Raw genomic sequence first — 22,985 nt, 5'->3', positions numbered from 1 at the left:
TGTGTGATCAAACAGTGAAGGAGAGGGTAGGGACTAAATCAACATAGAGTTGGAGGGGGAAATAATGCACTCCACTCCCCGCGGCGCCCACAATCTCCTGTTTGTTTTTTTTCTTTCTTTTTTTTTAGGAAAACACACGAGTGGCCAGTGACAAGCAGTGCCCTTCACATCAAAGGGCAATACAGTGCTCTTTTTTTTCCTCTTTTTTTTCTTTTCTGAGAGACTCCTGTTTATTTTTTTTCCTTTTTTTTATTAACCTCCACACTACCACATAACTGCGGTAGTGCTTATTTTTCCCCAGCACCCATGGTGTGTGTGTATAGGTATGAGACACAGTGAAAAACACAGTGAAAGACACAAAGTGCACAAATCTTTATTCAATTTCCACCACCAGGAAGATAGGAAAACACCCGAGTGGCCAGTGACAAGCACTGCCCTTCACATCAAAGGGCAATGCTGTGTGATCAAACAGTGAAGGGGAGGGTAGGGACTAAATCAAAATAGAGTTGGAGGGGGAAATAATGCACTCCACTCCCTGCGGCACCCACAATCTCCTGTTTATTTTTTTATATAATTCCCTGATATTTATTTATTTTTAAAAAATTTAAACCCTACACTACCACCTAAGTGCGGTAGTGCTTATTTTTTCCCCAGCACCCATGGTGTGTGTGTATAAGTGTGAGACACAGTGAAAGACACAAAGTGCACAAATCTTTATTCAATTTCCACCACCAGGAAGATAGGAAAACACCCAGTGGCTAGTGACAAGCAGTGCCCTTCACATCGAAGGACTATGCTGTGTGATCAAAACAGTGAAGGGGAGGGTAGGGACTAAATCAAAATAGAGTTGGAGGGGGAAATAATGCACTCCACTCCCTGCGGCGCCCACAATCTCCTGTGTTTTTTTAATTTTCTTTTATTTTTTTTCTGCAGTGCCCTTTCCATCCTATTTATTTTTCCTTTCTTTTCTTTTTCTTTTTAAACACCCGAGTGGCCGGTGACAAGCAGTGCCCTAACCCTTCTGTTTTATTTCCTTTCTTTCTTTTTCTTTGTTTTAACCCCCACACTACTGCCTAACTGCAGTAGTGCTTATTTTTTTCCCCAGCACCCATGGTGTGTGTGTGCAGCTTTGAGACACAGTGAGAGACACAAGGCGTACGAATCTTTATTCAATTTCCACCACCAGGAAGAAAGGAAACACCCGAGTGGCCAGTGACAAGCAGTGCCCTTCACAAAAGGGCAATGCTGTGTGATCCAACAGTGAAGGAGAGGGTAGGGACTAAATCAACATAGAGTTGAAGGGGGAAATAATGCACTCCACTCCCTGCGGCGCCCACAATCTCCTGTTTGTTTTTTTTTCTTTCTTTTTTTTTAGGAAAACACACGAGTGGCCAGTGACAAGCAGTGCCCTTCACATCAAAGGGCAATACAGTGCTCTTTTTTTTCCTCTTTTTTTTCTTTTCTGAGAGACTCCTGTTTATTTTTTTTCCTTTTTTTTATTAACCTCCACACTACCACATAACTGCGGTAGTGCTTATTTTTCCCCAGCACCCATGGTGTGTGTGTATAGGTATGAGACACAGTGAAAAACACAGTGAAAGACACAAAGTGCACAAATCTTTATTCAATTTCCACCACCAGGAAGATAGGAAAACACCCGAGTGGCCAGTGACAAGCACTGCCCTTCACATCAAAGGGCAATGCTGTGTGATCAAACAGTGAAGGGGAGGGTAGGGACTAAATCAAAATAGAGTTGGAGGGGGAAATAATGCACTCCACTCCCTGCGGCACCCACAATCTCCTGTTTATTTTTTTATATAATTCCCTGATATTTATTTATTTTTAAAAAATTTAAACCCCACACTACCACCTAAGTGCGGTAGTGCTTATTTTTTCCCCAGCACCCATGGTGTGTGTGTATAAGTGTGAGACACAGTGAAAGACACAAAGTGCACAAATCTTTATTCAATTTCCACCACCAGGAAGATAGGAAAACACCCGAGTGGCTAGTGACAAGCACTGCCCTTCACATCGAAGGGCAATGCTGTGTGATCAAAACAGTGAAGGGGAGGGTAGGGACTAAATCAAAATAGAGTTGGAGGGGGAAATAATGCACTCCACTCCCTGCTGTGCCCACAATCTCCTGTTTATTTATTTATTTTTTTTGTGTGTGTGTGCAGGTGTGTGACACAGTGAAAGACACAAAGTGCACGAATCTTTATTCAAATTCCGCCACCAGGAAGATAGGAAAACACCCGGGTGGCCAGTGATAAACACTGCCCTTCATATCAAAAGGGCAGTGCTGTGTGATCAAAACAGTGAAGGGGAGGGTAGGGACTAAATCAAAATAGAGTTGGAGGGGGAAATAATGCACTCCACTCTCTGCGGCGCCCACAATCTCCTGTTTATTTTTTTTATCGAAGGGGAGGGGACTCCCGTTTATTTATTTATTTTTTCTGCCCTTCACAACCAAGGGTCCATTTGTTTTTCTATATTTTTTTTTTAACCCCCACACTACCACCTAAGTGCGGTAGTGCTTATTTTTTCCCCAGCACCCATGGTGTGTGTGTGTGTGTGTGCAGGGGTGAGACACAGTGAAAGACACAAAATGCACGAATCTTTATTCAAATTCCGCCACCAGGAAGATAGGAAAACACCCGGGTGGCCAGTGACAAACACTGCCCTTCACATCAAAAGGGCAGTGCTGTGTGATCAAAACAGTGAAAGGGAGGGTAGGGACTAAATCAAAATAGAGTTGGAGGGGGAAATAATGCACTCCACTCTCTGTGGCGCCCACAATCTCCTGTTTATTTATTTATTTATTTTTTCTGGTTCTTTTTTTTAAACCCCCACACTACCACCTAAGTGCGGTAGTGCTTATTTTTTCCCCAGCACCCATGGTGTGTGTGTGTGCAGGTGTGAGACACAGTGAAAGACAGAAAGTGCATGAATCTTTATTCAAATTCCACCACCAGGAAGATAGGAAAACACCCGGGTGGCCAGTGACAAACACTGCCCTTCACATCAAACGGCAGTGCTGTGTGATCAAAACAGTGAGGGGGAGGGTAGGGACTAAATCAAAATAGAATTGGAGGGAGAAATGATGCACTCCACTCCCTGCGGCGCCCACAATTTCCTGTTTATTTTTTTTAATTATTTTTTTGTGAGACACAGTGGAAGACAAAGTGCACGAATCTTTATTTATTTTTTTTGTCTTTTTAATAATTTAACCCCCAGCACTCATGGTGTGTGTGTGTGCAGGTGTGAGACACAGTGAAAGACAGAAAGTGCATGAATCTTTATTCAAATTCCACCACCAGGAAGATAGGAAAACACCCGGGTGGCCAGTGACAAACACTGCCCTTCACATCAAACGGCAGTGCTGTGTGATCAAAACAGTGAGGGGGAGAGTAGGGACTAAATCAAAATAGAGTTGGAGGGAGAAATGATGCACTCCACTCCCTGCGGCGCCCACAATCTCCTGTTTATTTTTTTTTCTTTTTGTAGGTGTGAGACACAGTGAGAGACACAAAGTGCATGAATCTTTATTCAAATTCCACCACCAGGAAGATAGGAAAACACCCGGGTGGCAACATTCCTGTTTATTTTTTTATTTTTTTTAATTTTTTTTTCTTTCTTTTTCTTTTTTTTTCTTTAGTGCTGTGTGAATCCCTATTTATTTTTATTTTTATTTTTTAAACCCCCACACTACCACCTAAGTGCGGTAGTGCTTATTTTATCCCCAGCACCCATGGTGTGTGTGTGCAGGTGTGAGACACAGTGGAAGACACAAAGTGCACCAATCTTTATTCAAATTCCACCACCAGGAAGATAGGAAAACACCCGGGTGGCCAGTGACAAACACTGCCCTTCACATCAAACGGCAGTGCTGTGTGATCAAAACAGTGAGGGGGAGAGTAGGGACTAAATCAAAATAGAGTTGGAGGGAGAAATGATGCACTCCACTCCCTGCGGCGCCCACAATCTCCTGTTTATATCTGTCAGTCAGGACTTCCTGATTGGACCAGATTAACACCCCACTCAGGGAACCCATATTCTTTGATGTCTAGCTGGCTGACCACATTACAATCACTGCAACCTCCCATCTAAGTCTGAGGTCATAGCCAGTCTTTTTTTTGGAGAGACTCCTGGGATGTTTTAACATTGGGTTGCAGCAGCCTTTTTGACTGTTCTGAGTGCAGGACAAATTTTGCTCCCAGTCAGTTTGTGAATTTGCAGCTTTCATAATGGTCCACCTGCTCGTTCAGGACAATCACACCGACTCGAACTCTGTATGTCACTCGTTCTGACCTCACGTCGACTATGCCTCTTACCCACATGGGACCGTTTCTGTGATTCTTACACCAAACTTCATCCCCTGCAACAAATCTACTGTCTCGCTTAGTGGAGTCTTGTATCCGGCATTCGTGTTCCTGATACATTTAAACTTAACTTGTTGCGGAGTCTTCTATCCATTAGCAAATTTGCTGGTGTTATCCTCGTCGTTGCATGCGAGGTGGTCCTATGATGAAATTAGAACCATGACAACTTGGTATTTAATGAGTCTGTAGGCTGTTCCTTCAAGCTAGCCTTCAAGGTTTCGACTGCTCTTTCTGCCACGCTGTTGGATGATGGTTGGTTTGGAGGTATCCTTATATGTTGAATCCGATTTGACTTTAAGAAATCACCAAATTCCCTGCTGGTGAATAAAGAAAAAAGAAAATTCCAGGATAGGCCCCATCAGCCCTCCAAGCCTGTGCCAATCCAGATCCTCTACCTAAATCTGTTGCCTATTTTCTAAGGATCTATATCCCCCTGCTCCCTGCCCATTCATGTATCTGTCTTAAGTGATGCTATTGTGCCCACCTCTACCACCTTGGCTGGCAATGCATTCCAGGCACCCACCACTCTCTGTGTAAAAAAAGTTCCATGCATATAACCCTTAAACTCTTCCCCTCTCACCTTGAACTCATGACCCCTAGTAATTGAGTCTTCCACTCTGGGAAAAAAGTTCCTTGCTATTCACCCTGCCTATACCTCTCATGATTTGGTAGACCTCAATCAGGTCCCCCCTCAACCTTCTTTCCAGTGAAAATGATCCAAATCTACTCAGTCTCTCTTCAAAGCTAGCGTCCTCCATACCAGGCAAAATCCACGTGAACCTCCTCTGCACCCTTTCCAAAGCATCTGCATTGTTTCAGTATTGTGGTGACCAGAACTGTAAGCAGCATTTGAAATGTAGCCTTACCGAAGTCTGATATAACTGTAACATGACCTGCTGACTCTTGTAATCAATACGATGAAGGAAAGCATGCCGTATGCCTTCTTGACCACTTTATCGACCTGCTTTGCCCCCTTAAGGGTACAGTGGCCCTGAACACTCAAATCTCTCTGTACATCAGTTTTACCCAAGGCTTTTCCATTTACCATATAGTTCAGTCTTGAATTGGATCTTCCAGAGTGCATCTCCTTGCATTTGGCCATATTGAACTCCATCTGCCATTTCTGTCCCCAACTCTCCAATCTATCTATGTTCTGCTGCATTCTCTGACAGTCTCTTTCACTGTCTGCTACTCCACCAATCTGAAAACTTGCTAATGAGAGCGCCTATACCTTCCTCCAAATCATTTATGTATACCATAAACAATAATGGTCCCAACACGGATCCCTGTGGAACACCACTGGTCATAGTTGTCCATTTTGAGAAACACCTTTCCACTTGCTGCCCAGCCAGTTCTCTAGCCATCTAGCTAGATGATGGATAGAGAACCGGACCTCAGCTCCATCAACCTACCATGGGGAACCGCATCCGGATCTGGGGACTTGAAGTGAATTGAATTTATTGTCATGTGTACCAAGGCACAGTGAAAAGCTTTGTCTCGCAAACAATACAGGCAGATCACATAGTCAAGTAGCAGAGCTACGTAAATAATAGGTAAACCATGACAAAAACAAAAATACAGGTACAGGCGAATGTTAAGAGTTTGTGAATCCATTCAGTATTCTAACAGCAGTAGGGTAGAAACTGTTACGAAACGGGCTGGTGCATACGTTCAGCTTCTGTACCTTCTCCCCGATGGTAAAGGTTGTAGAAAAGCATTGCCAGGGTGGGATGGATCTTTGAGAATGCTGGTGGCCTATCCTTGACAACAGGCCTGGTAGATGGATTCTTTAGATGGGAGGTTGGCCTTTGTGATTGTCCGAGTCGAGTTCACAACTCTCTGTAACCGTCTCCGATCTTGAATGGTACAAAATCCATACCAGGTGGTGATACATCCAGACAGAATACTCTTGATGGGCGCATCTATAAAAGTTGGCAAGGGTATTCACCGTCATGCTAAATTTCCTCAGGTGCCTGAGAAGAAGAGACATTGTTGGACCTTTGTAACCAGTGGATCCAAAAAAGTCCAAAAAAACTTCTTGTGGATGACCACTCCCAGGGGCTTGACACTGTCCACTCATTCCACCTCTGTGCTGTTAATGTATAGGGGAGCATGAGTAACATCCCGTCGAAAGTCAATAATGAGTTCTTTGGTTTTGCTGGCATTGAGAGCTAGGTTGTTTTCAGTGCACCATTTTTCTAGGTCTTCCACCTCCCATCTATCGTCTGTTTCGTTGCCATCTGAGATTCGACCGAATATAGTGGTGTCATCAGCGAACTTGTAAGTGGCATTAGTCTGGTATCTGAGTTCATCCATCTTGTTCACCACAGATTGTACATTTGCTGAGAGTAAGCTAGGAAGGGAGGGGTCTTCAAACCGCGTAGTCTCAGTCTTACTAGCAGGCTAGCACTCTTACCCTGCTTCCTCGCAGGTTTCTTACATTTAAGTGGTCTGGTGGAGTGGAGGGGTGGACTTGTTCACCTTAGTACCTTTTAGAATACCCAACACTTCCCCCTTCCTTACGCCGAGTTGACTGAGAGTAATCAAACATCCATCCCTCACCTCAACATCCGTCATGTCCCTCTTCCTGGTGCATACCGATGCAAAGTACTCATTAAGAATCTCACCCATTTTCTCTGACTCTACGCATAACTTTCCTTCTTTGTCCTTGAGTGGGCCAAACCTTTCTCTAGTTACCCTCTTGCTCCTTATATATGAATAAACGGCTCTAGGATTTTCCTTAATGCTGTTTGCTAAAGATATTTCATGGCCCATTTTATCCCTCATAATTCCTCTTTTCAGATTGTTCCCAATATTCTTCCAAAGCTTTCACGGGCTTTCATCGCCTAGACCTTCTGTATGCTTCCTTTTGTATGCTGCTGCAATATGGATAGTCCATTATCTGAGACCAACACTCCCTGGACGCCATGTGTTAAAAAAGACGCATGCAGTTTTTCTATCATCCCCATGTTTGCAAATACACCCTCTGTATGTCCACCCACTTTGAATGAGCATTGACAATGACTAAGAACATTGAACCCATGAAAGGACTTTCCTAGTCGACATGCAACCAAGTCTAAGGTTCACCCAGCCATTCCAACAGATATGGGGGAGCTGCTGGTGGTAATGTTTGCTCTTGTTAGCACTCTGGGCACTGTTTTGGCTCTGTCTGTATCCAGGTCTGACAACCAGGCATAACCTCTTGCCCAACATCTTCATTTTGGAGATACTAGATAGCCCTGGTGGAGTTCAGCCAGCATTTGATAGCAACCTTTGGTTAGGACAATCACTTTTGCTCCCTGTGACAAGATGCTATCCTCTGCTGTAACCATTTAACCAGACCTTTATCTTGATTGGTTTTGATTTTGGTGTTGCTAAGCATTTTAACTGTTCCACACCAGATGTAGGTGCATTTTCCAGGGTTTGAACTCACCTGGATATGTTCCTGGATACCAGCCTTTGAGTTATCTTACTCAACTTATGTCTCACAAGACTTTTTTGCTGTCTCGAGTCCACATACTGGCATCAACCAAAATGGCTTTCTGTCAGGACTCAAAGAAAATTTTAATATAACCATTTTGTCCAAGGCTTTGCTTTGTTTTGGGTGGACTTAGAGTCTCCCTGATCAGGGTGTGTCCTGAATGAGGCTACGTATTTTCCCACACTCAAGTGGTGTTCCCCAAGCTCAGTCGGACTGATGAGAATGTCCACTTCTGTAGAAATACTCTGCAAATCATATAGTTAACTTGCCGCATTTTCCATTGATAAAAACCAGTTGTAGCACATAGAAATATAGAAAACAATTGCAGGAATAGGCCATTTGGCCCTTCAAGCCTGTATCACCATTCAATATGATCATGGATGCTCATGCAATTTCAGCATCTGACTCCTGCTCTCTCTCCACACCTGTTGATCTCTTTGGCTGCAAGGACCACATCCAGCTCCCTTTTGAATGTATCTAATGAACTAGAGAATTCCACAGGTTCACAACTGTCTAACCGAAGAAATTTTTCCTCATCTTAGTCCTGAATGGCTTCTGTTATTATGAAACTGTGATCCCTAGTTCCCCAACATCAGGAACATTCTTCCTGCACCTCACTTGTTCAGTCCCATCAGGATTTTATTTTTCTTTGAGATGCCCTGGGTAATCCAAGATGGAGGACGGGAAAAATTTCTGGCTGTAACAGCTGCTCCTTTTTTGAGGTATTTTAGGTGTTGGAGGTGATTTCCTCGAATCGAAGGAGCAGCAATTACTGTTTTATTTGCTGTTGCATTGTTTTGGAACTTTGGAAAAAAAAGTCAAAACAACAGCAGTTTAAAAGGGAGAAGAGCAGACAAAGGAAGCACATGGTGAGGTCAATACAGGAGAGAGAGAGAGAGAGAAAACCTGCACAGTTACCGCCTTTGTTGTTTGAATTCGTGTATTGCTGGACATCGGAGTGCATCTGGGAAAGTTAACAAACAGTGAAATTCACAACTAATCTTGGAGGAACTGTTGGGCGAAGTTCACAGCACAGAATCAGATAAGTTAATTGTTGTTTTAAGTCTGTCCAAGACAAAGGCTGCAGTAGTGGGTACAGTGGATTCTTTCTTGAGTATGTTTTTGGAGATAAGTCTCTGGAGAAACTTAAAATATAAGCCATAACTATTAATTTAACCTGGGGCAGTGTTTGTTGAGGAATAAGACGGTATTATTTTCTGGGTCTGTAGATTGTGAAGGAGCAAAAATGGCCTTTGTAGTGATATGTACTTCTTGTCAGATGTAGGAGTTTAAAGAGAGTTTAAGGGTTACTGCGGATTATATCTGCCATAAATGCTGTTGGATGCGAATCTTATCAGATCGAGTGGATTGGTTGGAGAAACAAATAGAAGCGATGAGGAATTTGCAACAGCAACAGTATGTGATGGATGGCAGTTATAGAAAGGGGGAAAGTCTCAGTTATAGTCACATAGATGGGTTAACTCCAAGAAGGGTAAGAGAGGTAGGCAGCTAGAGCAGGAGTCTTTTGTGGAAATACCCATTTTAAACAGGTATGCTGTTTTGGAAAACGTAGGGGGTGATGGATTCTCAGGGGAATGTAGCACAAACAGCCAGGTGTCTGGTATTGAGACTGGCTCTAATGCAACAAGGGATACGTCGGCTTCCAAGAGATCAATTGTGTTAGGGGATTCTGGAGTCAGAGGTGCAGACAGACGTTTCTGTGGCCAGCAGAGAAAAAGCAGAATGGTGTGTTGTTTCCCTGGTGCTAGGATCAAGGATGTCTCAGAGAGGGTGCAGAATGTTCTCACGGGGGAGAGGGGCCAGCAGAAAGTCATTGTCCACATTGGAACCAACGACATTGGAAGGGAAAAGGTTGAGACTCTGAAGGGAGATTACAGAGAGTTAGGTAGAAATTTAAAAAGGAGATCTTCAAGGGTAGTAATATCTGGATTACTCCCAGTGCTATGAGCTAGTGAGGGCAGGAATAGGAGGATAGAGCAGATGAATGCATGGCTGAGGAGCTGGTTTATGGGAGAAGGATTCACATTTTTGGATCATTGGAATCTCTTCTAGGCGAGAAGTGACCTGTACAAGAAGGACAGATTGCACCTAAATTGGATGGGGACTAATATACTGGCAGGGAAATTTGCTAGAACTGCTTGGGAGGATTTAAACTAGTAAGGTGGGAGGGTGGGACCCAGGGAGATAGTGAGGAAAGAGATCGATCTGAGACTGGTACAGCTGAGAACAGAAGTGAGTCAGACAGTCAGGGCAGGCAGGGACAAGGTAGGATTATTAAATTAAACTGCATTTATTTCAATGCCTAACAGGGAAGGCAAATGAACTTAGGGCATAGTTGGGAACATGGGACTGGGATATCATAGCAATTACGGAAACATGGCTCAGGGATGGGCAGGACTGGCAGCTGAATGTTCCAGGATACAAATGCTGCAGGAAGGATAGAAAGGGAGGCAAAAGAGGAGGGGGAGTGGCATTTTTGATAAGGGATAGCATTACAGCTGTGCTAAGGGACGATATTCCCAGAAATACATCCAGGGAGGTTATTTGGGTGGAACGGACAAATAAGAAAGGGATGATCACCTTATTGGGATTGTATTATAGACCCCCCAATAGTCAGAGGGAAATTGAGAAACAAACTTTTAAGGAGATCTCAGCTATCTGTAAGAATAATAGGGTGGTTATGGTAGGGGATTTTAATTTTCCAAACATCGACTGGGACTGCCATAGTGTGAAAGGTTTAGATGGAGAGGAATTTCTTAAGTGTGTACAAGACAATTTTCTGATTCAGTATGTGGATGTCCCTACTAGAGAAGGTGCAAAACTTGACCTACACTTGGGAAATAAGGCAGGGCAGGTGGTTGAGGTGTCAGTGGGGGAGCACTTTGGGGGCCAGTGACCATAATTCTATTCGTTTTAAAATAGTTATGGAAAAGGATAGACCAGATCTAAAAGTTGAAGTTCTAAATTGGAGAAAGGCCGATTTTGACGGTATTGGGCAAGAATTTTCAAAAGCTGATTGGTGGCAGATGTTCGCAGGTAAAGGGACGGCTGGAAAATGGGAAGCCTTCAGAAATGAGATAACAAGAATCCAGAGAAAGTATATTCCTGTCAGGGTGAAAGGGAAGGCTGGTAGCTATAGGGAATGCTGGATGACTAAAGAAATTGAGGGTTTGGTTAAGAAAAAGAAGGAAGGATATGTCAGGTACAGACAGGATAGATCGAGTGAATCCTTAGAAGAGTATAAAAAAAGTAGGAGTATACTTAAGAGGAAATCAGGAGGGCAAAATGGGGACATGAGATAGCGTTGGCAAATAGAATTAAAGAGAATCCAAAGGGGTTTTACAAATATATTAAGGATAAAAGGGTAACTAGGGAGAGAATAGGACCCCTCAAAGATCAGCAAGGCGGCCTTTGTGTGGAGCCACAGAAAATGGGGGAGATGCATCAGTATTTACTGTGGAAAAGAATATGGAAGATATAGACTGTAGGAAAATAGATGGTGACATCTTGCAAAATGTCCATATTACAGAGGAGGAAGTGCTGGATGTCTTGAAACGGTTAAAGGTGGATAAATCCCCAGGACCTGATCAGGTGTACCCTCGAACTCTGTGGGAAGCTAGAGAGGTGATTGCTGGGCCTCTTGCTGAGATATTTGTATCATCGATAGTCACAGGTGAGGTGCCGGAAGACTGGAGGTTGGCAAACATGGTGCCACTGTTTAAGAAGAGTGGTAAGGACAAGCCAGGGAACTATAGACCAGTGAGCCTGACCTTGCCTGGGCAAGTTATTGGAGGGAATCCTGAGGGACAGGATGTACATGTATTTGGAAAGGCAAGGACTGATTAGGGATAGTCAACATGGCTTTGTGCGTGGGAAATCATGTCTCACAAACTTGATTGAGTTTTTTGATGAAGTAACAAAGAAGATTGATGAGGGCAGAGCAGTAGATGTGATCTATATGGACTTCAGTAAGGCATTCGACAAGGTTCCCCATGGGAGACTGATTAGCAAGGTTAGATCTCATGGAATACAGGGAGAACTAGCCATTTGGATACAGAACTGGCTCAAAGGTGGTGGTGAAGGGTTGTTTTTTAGACTGCAGGCCTGTGACCAGTGGAGTGCCACAAGGATCAGTGCCGGCCCCTCTACTTTTTGTCATTGACATAAATGATTTGGATGCGAGCATAAGAGGTACAGTTAGTAAGTTTGCAGATGAGTCCAAAATTGGAGGTGTAGTGGACAGCGAAGAGGGTTACCTCAGATTACAACAGGATCTTGACCAGATGGGCCAATGGGCTGAGAAGTGGCAGATGGAGTTTAATTCAGATAAATGTGAGGTGCTGCATTTTGGGAAAGCAAATCTTAGCAGGACTTATACACTTAATGGTAAGTTCCTAGGGAGTGTTGCTGAACAAAGAGACCTTGGAGTGCAGGTTCATAGCTCATTGAAAGTGGAGTCGCAGGTAGATAGGATAGTGAAGAAGGCGTTTGGTATGCTTTCCTTTATTGGTCAGAGTATAGGAGTTGGGAGGTCATGTTGCGACTGTACATAGAGTCATAGAGATGTACATGACGTCAGTTATGCCACTTTTGGAATATTGCGTGCAATTCTGGTCTCCTTCTTATTGGAAGGATGTTGTGAAACTTGAAAGGGTTCAGAAAGGATTTACAAGGATGTTGCCAGGATTGGTGGATTTGAGGTAAAGGGAGAGGTTGATTAGGTTGGAGCTATTTTCCCCAGAGCGTCGGAGGCTGATGGATGATCTTATAGAGGTTTATAAAATCATGAGGGGCATGGTTTAGGGTGAGAGGGAAAAGATATCAAAGAGATCTAAGGGGCAACTTTTTCACGCAGAGGGCGGTGTGTGTCTGGAATGAGCTGCTAGATGAAGTGGTGGAGGTTGGTACAATTACAGCATTTAAAAGACATCTGATTGGGTGTATGAATAAGAAGAGTTTAGAGGGATATGGACTAAGTGCTGGCAAATGGAACTAGATAGATTAGGATGTCTGGCGGCATGGACGAGTTGGACAGCAGAGCAAAAGTGAGGACTACAGATGCTGGAAAACGGAGTTTAGGTCAGAGTGGTGCTGGAAAAGCACAGCAGGTCAGGCAGCATCCGAGGAGCAGGAAAATCTACGTTTCGGGCAAAAGCCTTCCTGATGAAGGGCTTTTGCCCGAAACGTCAACTTGGACAGCAGGGTCTGTTTCAGTGCTGCACATCTCTATGACTCTGTGACTCTATATAGCATCTCAAAGTTAGAAGAGGCTTTAGTTGCAATATTCCTTAACTATATACATCAATTTTTAGAAGATTTTAGTATCTGGAGCCTCAGGGAATGTTAGGCTCTTATTTTCAGAAAAAAACTGTTATCTCTACAGGCTTCCAGGAGAATTACTCATTTTTTTTTGTCTTCCACAGTGTTATTTGCCCACAAAAATTAACACATTCTTTCCACATACTGGGCCCAGTCTTTGACAGCAGAGTCGAATGAGTCAAATTTCCCAATGTCAGAAATGTTTGCTCTAACTCAAAAACAATTGTGCTAGTGAATTTTCTTCAGGATCATACTTTGTTCCTGTTGCCACTGAAATAACTCCACAGAGGCCAGTATCTGTTACCAAGATATTAGAACATAGAACATAGAACACAGAAGAATACAGCGCAGTACAGGCCCTTGGGCCCTCGATGTTGCGCCGATCCAAGCCCACCTAAACTACACTAACCCACTATCCTCCATATACCTATCCAATGCCCTCTTAAATGCCCATAAAGAGGGAGAGTCCACCACTGTTACTGGCAGGGCATTCCATGAACTAACGACTCGCTGAGTGAAGAACCTACCCCTAACATCAGTCCTATATCTACCCCCCCTTAATTTAAAGCTATAAACATAAAACAATCCTTATTATATTATATTATATTATATTATATTATATTACATAAACAATCCTTGACTTTAGTACTCTTAATTCAGAGTTAGCTACCAGTGTTAATATTTTTGAGACTCCCCTATTTATGTCAGTCAGAGCTTTCTGATTTGACCAGATTATCAACTCTAATCAGGGAACTCATTTTCTATGAGGTCTAGCCAATAACATCATCTTGTTGATGGGCTTGACTGCAAAGTCAGGGTTTATCTGAGAACAGAATGCAATCAGTTCAGAGGGAGATAGTTTTGAATGGGTGAGGGTTGGCAGAGAAGTAAAGGCATCCAATGTTTCATTGACAATTATTGATGAACAAGTTGAGTGCAGGTAAAAGACCAGTGAGTGGAGTCCAGGTGGAGCAGTGTTGGAGATAGGTGAGGGGTTTGTGGGACAGGATAGGATTCTTGTCCAAAGAAATGGACACAGAGGTGATGGAAGAAGACTACAACATTAGTCGTCCCCAAAATTCATTGAGATGTGGCACAGAGGGATAAAACTAAGACATTTGCTGAGTACATCAAGAGATTGTAAATATACCTGGCAAAAGGGTTAGGAGAAGGGATGGAAACAGATGAAAAGGAAAGGGAGAAAGTTTTCACAGGAGCCTTAGTTTCTCTGAGCTGTTGCAGCTTATTTTACTTAGTATCAGAAAGGAAGAGAAAATGTTTTTTTGGAACATTGAATAAACGGAGAATGAAGCAGGATTGGGGGGCAGCACCATCAGCACCACCTCACACTACCTCAGAGCTGTCTTACCACTAGGAGTAGGAGTAGGCCATTTAGCGCTTTGAGTCTGCTCCACCATCCAATATAATCATGGCTGATCCTCTATCTGAATGCTATATTCCTGCTTCCTCTCCATATCCCTTAAAAAGCTAAAACAAACTATTTCTTTATTGAATATACTCTGTGATTTGGCCTGTATAACCTTGTTGTAGAGGATTCCACAGATTCACTACCCTTTAAGTAACCAAGTATTTCCTCATCTCAGTCCTATGAGAGACTTTTTGTGCCTTCTGAAAATCCAAATATACACATCGATTGTCTCAAAATGTTACATGCTCAAAACCCCAGTAGATTTATACAGCATGATTTGCCTTTCATAAAACCATACTGACTTTTTCCAATCTGTTAATGCTTTCCTAATGATCGGTTATCTCAATCTTTTTTAATAGACTCTAGCATTTTCCTCACTCCTGATGTTCAGCTAACTTGTCTGTAATTCTGTTATTTTCTCTCCCTTTCTTTTCAAATAGTGGAATTACATTTGCCACTGTCTAATATGTGTGATCTAATCCAGAGTCAATAGAATTTTGGAAGATGACAACATGCATTCAATATTTACAGGGTCCCTTTCTTGAGTACTTTGAGAGAAAGATAAACAGGTGATTTGTCAGCCCTTATCCATTAATTTCCCCAGCACCATTTTCTTATGAATAGTGACTTCCTTCAATTCAGTCCTGTTACAAAACCCTTCGTTCCCTGGAATGTGTGGAAAACTATTTATGCTCTTTTTGTGAAGACAGAACCAAAATATATGTTCAGTTCTTCTGCCATTCCTTTGCTCTTCATTGTAATTTCCCTGGCTTCTGACTGTATGGGTTCCATATTTATCTTTAATAATCTTTTTTCTCACCGTAAACTTATAGAAAATTTAATGGTCAGTTTGTAGAAGATTGGAAAAGATAGTTTGGAGAACCCTACTAAAGATATTCATGGTGGATAGGCAATAGTTTATACTTGAAGAATGTGTGCATGAATAACAAAGCAAACAACAGTAACAACAATAAAATACTCCCAATCCTCAGGCTTGCTGCTCTTTCTGGCTATTTTATATGCCTCTTTTTGATCTAATAATATTCATAATGTTTTTTTGCAAGCCATGGTTGATCTACCTTTCCTCTTTTATTTTTGTACCAGACTATCATGACTAATTGTTATTCATGCGCTGTTCTTTAAATATGAAACATATCCACCATCAACCAGTCTAATAAGATTATCCAATCTATCCTTGCTAACTGGCATACTCTCACAGTTCCCTCTAGATTCAGGACCCTAGTTTTGTATTCAACTACCTTGTTCTCCATCGTAATGAAGCACCCAATCAAGGAATCTGGCTCAACAAAATTTTTAATGACTCCTTTCTAATTGCACACTACCCAGCCTAGAATAGTCTGTTGCCTTGTCGAGATGTGGCATTAAGTATATTCAAGGCTGAGGTTGATAGATTTTTAATCAGTAAAAGAATCAAGGATGATAGGGAAAAGGTAGGCAGATGGAGTTAAGGATTAGCAGATCAGCCATGTTCTCATTGAATGGGTGGAGCAAATGCAATAGGCTGAATGGCCCACTTCTGCACCTCTATCTTAAGACCATAAGTGAGAGACCTCAGAGTGCATACCCACAGGGCTCCTGAAGATAGCCAGAAAAAAGACAAGGTATAAGAAAATATATGAGATACTTTTTTCATTCGACAGGGTATTGAACATAAAGGAAGGGCTGTTGATGTCATATACATGGACTTTAGTAAGGCGTTTGATAAGGTCCCCCATGGTAGACTAACGGAGAAAGTGAAGTCACATGGTGTGCAGGGTGTTCTAGCTAGGTGGATAAAGAACTGGTTGAGCAACAGGAGACAGAGTGGTAGTTGAAGGGAGTTTCTCGAAATGGAGAAAGGTGACCAGTGGTGTTCCGCAGGGGTCAGTGTTGGGGCCACTGTTGTTTGTAATATACATAAATGATCTGGAAGAGGGCACTGTTGGTATGATTAGCAAGTTTGCAGATGACACGAAGATTGGTGGAGTACCAGAATGCATAAGAGACTGTCAGAGAATACAGGAGGACATAGACTGGAGAGTTAGGCAGAAAAGTGGCAGATGGTTTTCAATCCAGAAAAATGTGAGGTGCTGCATTTAGGCAAGACTAATTCTACAGCGAATTATACAATGAACGGAAGAGCCTTGGGAAAAGTTAATGAGCAGAGAGATCTGGGAGTACAGGTCCATTGTACCCTGAAGGTGGCTGCACAGGTGGATAGACTGGTCAAGAAGGCATATAGTCTGCTTGCCTTCATTGGACGGGGTATTGAGTATAAGAGCTGTCAAGTCATGTTAAAGTTGCACACGACGCTGGTTCGGCCGCATTTAGAATACTGTGGCACCCAACCATTGGCCCAGTTGTAAATAGATTAGACTCGATTCTCTACAGTGTGGAAACAGGCACTTCATCCCAATAAGCAAAAAGGAGATTGCGGGGGACCTGATTGAGGTTTACAAAATCATGAAGGGTATAGATAGGGTGGATAGAGACAAGCTTTTTCCCAGGGTGAAGAATTCCATAACGAGAGGTCACACTTTCAAGGTGAGAGGTGGAAAGTTTAAGGGGGATACACGTGATAAGTACTTCACACAGAGGGTGGTGGGCGTTTGGAACGTATTACCAGCAGAGGTAGTAGAGGCAGGCACGGTAGATTCATTTAAGATGCGTCTGGACAAATGCATGAGTAGGTAGGGAGCAGAGGGATACAGATGCTTAGGAATTGACTGACAGATTTAGACAGTACATTTGGATCGGCTCGGGCTTGGAGGGCCAAAGGGCCTGTTCCTGGACTGTAAGTTTTCTTTGTTCTTATTTTTTAAAAGTAGGGAGATTGTGCTGAAAGTATGTAAGACACTGGCTGTGCCGCAGCTGGAACGTTCCTGCTCATCATATTAGAGGAACAACATGATTGCTTTAGAATGAGTACACAGCACATTTACAGGAATGTTGCTAAGGCTTAAAAAATATATTTATAGGTAAATATTCGGTAGGTTAGGTTTGTTTTCCTTTGAGCAGATGAGAATGAATGGTGACTTAATTGAAGTATACAAAATTAAGGCTTAGTTAAGGTGGACAGGGAATATCCATTTCTCTTGGTAGCAATGTCACTTACCTAAGGGCATAGATTGAAAGTAATTGGGAGAAGGATTGGAGGGACATGAGGAAAAGATTTCGGTTACATGGATGATGGTGGGCATCTGGAATTTGCTGCCCATACTAGCAGTTAAGGTGGAAACCCTTAACTCATTTCAATGGAACCTGGATATGTACTTGATGCACTGTAGCCTGCAAGGTTACTAACTAGGTCCTGGAACGTGGAATCGGAGTGGGTGGTGAGTTTATACAGCTGGTGTAGATGCAATAGGCTGAATGAATTCTTCCTGTGCAGTAACATTCTATGATTCTGAGTTTCTAAGTGCAATCCAGGTGGATTGTCAAAATTGTGTGTGATTTGGGTTGCTAAAATTGTTGAGAGTGTTTAAACAAAATTGGCAGCAACGTTTGAGACTGCAGAGCCAATTTTGGTTTACTCTTGAAGTTAGTTTAAGATGTATCAACAACAAATGAAGTAGTTTGAAATGTTTTAATTTTTTTTCTCCAGATGTGGTTAGAGTTGGATTCTCAAATCACTGATGCAGCTAATGAAGCAAAGGACAATGTGAAGTTCCTGCAGGCACTGGAGAAAGTTTGTCAGCCACTTTACAATTCTGATCCGGTAATTAATTATTCATTATTAATGCTATCAGTCTGATTTTCTCATGACAAAAAATGTTAGCAATGAAGGATGAAATTCTCATCTCCTTACTATGGTGCTTCAAGTTTGAAGATAGAATTTTGAGCCAACAAGAAGTCTCCAGGTTAAAAATCTTGATTTTAAGCAAGGATTGTGTGTTGACTATATACAACCCATACACTGGATCTTATGGGAATTGTTATTTCCCCACAACTACCACTGAAAAATCAATGGTGAGTATAGCTGGGAGATGATTTAGTTGTTACTAACCAGGAGGTGGGATTTTTGCATTCAGAGAAAGGAAGTCCTCCCTCAGAAGATTGTCAGCCAAAATGCCACCTGGGTTCAACATCAAGCTGTGTTGGGGGCAGATTTCCCATTCACAGGTTTCACTGTTTTGCTCGAAAAGGGATTATGTCTCCAGTTCAAAGGTTCATAAGATATAGGAGCATAATTATGTCATTCGGCCCATCAAGTCTGTTTGCCATTTGAACAGGCTGATAGCATTTGGTCTGTCCAAATGTAGTACTTACTACATCTGACATTAGCATACACTGCAAAAGATGCTATGATTGTCAGAGAGAAGGAGCAAGAGCAAGCCAGTAATACTTGGAAATTAACATATTGATTGTTCTGGAGCTCCAATCTGAAGTTTGCTAGATGGATCAGTTTGATTTGTATCATTTGGAAGTGTTATTGCACATTTCCTTCTGGAAGCCCACACGATATAGGCATTCACTGATGTGAATGAAATAACAACAGGCAGGATGAGACCCTTAAGTAGTCAGCCAGAAAAAAAACAGTAAATCATACGAGTAACACATGTTGGTCCAACTCATCAAGTACACTTCAAAACAGAGATACAATATTGCTGATATGCCCATTTCCAAACATCACTGATTTTTAACTGATTTTTTTCCTCTGGGATGACTTGGTCACATGAGGGCTTCAATATAGAACATAGAACAGTACAGGCTCTTTGGTCCATGATGTTGTGCTGAGCATTTATCTTAATCTAAGATCAACCTAACCTACACACCCCTCAATTTACTGCCATCCATCTGCTCGTCCAGCAGTGGCTTAACTATCCCTGATGTCTCTGATTCTACTACCCTCACTGGCAGTGAATTCCTTACACCCACAACTCTCTGCGTAAAGAACCTACCTCTGACATTGCCCCTATACCTTACACCAATCACCTTAACACTATGACCCCTCATGACAGCATTTTCTGCCCTGGGGAAAAGTCTCTGGCTATCTACTCTACCTATGCCTCTCATTACCTTGTACACATCTGTCAAGTCACCTCTCTTCCTTGTTCTCTCCAGTGTGAAAAGCCCTACCTCACTCAACCTCTCTTCATGAGACAAGACTTCCAATCCAGGCAGCATCCTGGTAAATCTCCGCTGCACCCTCTCTAAAGCATCTACACCCTTTCTATAATAAGGTGACCAGAACTGGACACAATATTCCATATGTGGTCTAACCAGGGTTTTATAGAGCTGCAGCAAAACCTCATGGCTCTTAGACTGAATTCCCCTGTTAATGAAAGCCAAAACATCATATGCCTTCTTAACAATCCTGTCAACTTGGGTGGCAACTTTGAGGGATCTATGTACATGGATCCCAAGATCCTGCTGTACCTCCACATTGCCCAGAATCCTGTCTTTAACCCTGTGTTCAGCATTCAAATTCAACTTTCCAAAATGAATCACTTCGCATTTATCCAAGTTGAACTCCATCTGCCACTTCTCAGCCCAGCTCTGCATCCTGTCAATGTCTTGTTGTAGCCTGCAACAATCCTTAACACTATCTACAGAACCACCGACCTTTGTATCATCGGTAAACTTACCAACCCACCCTTCCACTTCTTCATCCAAGTAATTTATAAAAACTACAAAGAGCAGAGGCCTAAGAAAAGATCCCTGCTGAACACCACTGGTCACCGAGCTCCAGGCGGAAAACTTTCCATCCACTACCACCAGCCAATTCTGTATCCAGACAAGCAAATTTCCCTGTATCCCAGAACTCCTAACTTTCTGAATGAGCCCACTGTGGGGAACTTTATCAAATGTCTTACTGAAATCCATATACACCACATTCACTGCTCGACCTTCATCAACTTGTCTCGTCACATCTTGAAAGAACTCAATCAGGCTTTTGAGGCATGACCTACCCCTCACAAAACCATGTTGACTATCTTTAATCAACTACGTTTTTCCAAATAGTCATAAACCCTATCTCTCAGAATCCTTTTTAGTACCTTGCTTCCACAGACATAAGACTGTCTGGTCTATAATTCCCAGGGATTTCAGTATTCCCTTTTTTAAACAGAGGAACAACATTTGCCTCTGTTTAATCATCCAGTACTACTCCAGTTGGAGAGTGAGGATACAAAGATCATTGCCAGGGGTGCAGCAATCTCTTCCCTTGCTTCCTGGACTAACTTGGATATATCTGGTCCGGCCAAAAGTGAGGACTGCAGATGCTGGAAACCAGAGTTTAGATCAGAGTGGTGCTAGAAAAGCACAGCAGGTCAGGCAGCATCCGAGGAGCAGGAAAATCGATGTTTCAGGCAAAAGCCCTTCAGAATGCTATCAAAACACTTCTTGTCTAGAGCTTTTAAACTGAAAGACTTGCACTGAGGTAACATACTTCCTAACTTTTCTGAACAAACTCATTCTTCTCTGAGAAACTGTTTCATACATCCAACAAGCAGGACGTTTTGTTGCCCGAAACGTCGAATTTCCTGCTTCTCGGATGCTGCCTGACCTGCTGTGCCTTTCTAGCACCACTCTGATCTATATCTGGTCCGGCCCTGGGGACTTATCAATCTTGATGCTTCCCAGAATTTCCAGCACATCCACTTTCTTAATATAAGTCTGTTAAAGCCTGTTTACCTGGTCCACGGTATTCTCACTATTAACAAGATCCCTCTCTCTAGTGAATACTGAAGCAAAAAACTCATTTAGGGCCTCCCTTACCTCTTCAGACTCCAGGCACAAGTTCCCTCCACTATCGTGATCGACCCTACCCTCTCTCTGGACACTCTCTAATTCCTGACGTAGGTGTAGAATGCGTTTTGGTTTTCCCTAATCCTTTTTGCCAATATGCTGAAGACTGGCAGGTACCTGATGCTCCCCTCCCTAACCCAGATCCCATCCTCTGGTAACATTAAATAATTTGGAAACAAGGGATTTGGCACCAGGAAGGCCACTGTTTTGTAAGGTCTGTGATTAATATATATTTGAATTGTTTTAGAGTTTGAATTTTGAAATAGTGGCATATGTGTTTTGGGAACTGTATGTAACAGACATTAATGATTAACTTGTCAGTATTTCTGCAGCCAATGTTTTATAAAAATCTGTATGAGTGAAACAGTTCCTCGGTGCAAATTTGTTTGCACTGAGAGAGTTTTATGTGCGGACAGAATAAGCACTGAAGAGCAATAACTTGCTTTCAATTAGAAGGTTCAGTAATTTTTTTTGCTTGGGGAAACACCCATAGCTTAGAAACATTTTTGTTTCAGTTTACCAATGTCCTGCTTGTTGGATGTATGAAACAGTTTCTCTGAGAAGAATGAGTTTGTTCAGAAAAGTTAGGAAGTATGTTACCTCTGTGCAAGTCTTTCAGTTTAAAAGCTCTAGACAAGAAGTGTTTTGATAGAATTCTGAAGGGCATATTAAGAGCTGAGAATTCTAAGCTTAAGGAGGAGGCTATCAAACTCTCAAGACCAGGAATTATAAGTAACACTTAAGTTAACTCTATAGACGGGATAGAGAAGTGAACTTTCTCTGGTATTTATTTGTTATAAAGGTTTACTGTTGCAATCAATAGAATGTTATATTTTACTGTTTATTTTTAATGTTTCAAGTTGGTTTACATGGAAATAGCTTGGTTTACTCTATCTTGTTTTTCTTCTGCATAATAAACTTCTGTTGCATAGTTAGTCTCACATCTGCAGATGTGCATGCTTATGCTACACTGAGAGATCACTTTGCAAAATAGACAAAAAAAAAGCCTATCAACCCAGATTTCATTTGGGATCTGACTTGTCTGGTAATAACATCAGCTGGGATCATAACAATTGGAGGCTCAGCTGGGATTTGAATATACTGGAGTTAAAAAGGGTTTGTGTCTTCCTTTTTGAGATGATGGCTAAGTTGTGGTTCTGAACATAAAGCAACTGTGTTGCAGTGAAGTTACTATACAGAGTTCGAACCTGGTTTTAATTTTCGGTCAGAGTTGACTGGAATTCAAACCATAACTGGATTATTTGAAATCCTTGATTATAGTGAAACTGAGAAATTACGGCAGATATATTGAAGGTAGAAATAAAAGTAGCATCTCGTAAGGATTTGATGTTTCAAGTGATTATCCCATATTTAGAATTTGAAGAAAAGAAAATGAAATTCAGGTGTCATGGCTAAAATTAGTCAAGATACACTTAGAAATGAAAAAAAATTGAGTTAGAAGAAAACAGAGGATAGTGGAAGTTGAGGAAAGTGAAAAACAGAGGAACAAGGAAGGAAGCAAAAAGAACAACAAAGGGTAATGGAAAGGGGCATAGAGTTAAGAAAACTTGAAATGACCATAAGGTCATACAATTTGGGCAAG

The 22,985-nt window shown here is 42.1% G+C and overlaps 1 protein-coding gene across 1 annotated transcript in view; it reads left to right on the top strand.

The window, feature by feature from the left end:
- The window catches only part of LOC122540182 (dynein axonemal heavy chain 8-like), a 1,370,012-nt gene that overhangs the window by 159,888 nt on the left and 1,187,139 nt on the right, over positions 1–22,985 (top strand). The window contains exon 8 of the mRNA XM_087976825.1: positions 18,237–18,350. Coding sequence (XP_087832951.1) covers positions 18,237–18,350 — 114 coding nt within the window. The remainder of the gene's footprint in view (positions 1–18,236; positions 18,351–22,985) is intronic.

The sequence above is a fragment of the Chiloscyllium plagiosum genome, unplaced genomic scaffold, assembly GCF_037043375.1.
Source record: "Chiloscyllium plagiosum isolate Xiang-an unplaced genomic scaffold, Cpla_swu_hap1 HiC_scaffold_3, whole genome shotgun sequence".
NCBI classification, from domain to species: domain Eukaryota; kingdom Metazoa; phylum Chordata; class Chondrichthyes; order Orectolobiformes; family Hemiscylliidae; genus Chiloscyllium; species Chiloscyllium plagiosum.
The sequence above is the reverse complement of the archived record's forward strand: the minus strand, read 5'-3'. Positions and strand labels throughout refer to the sequence as shown.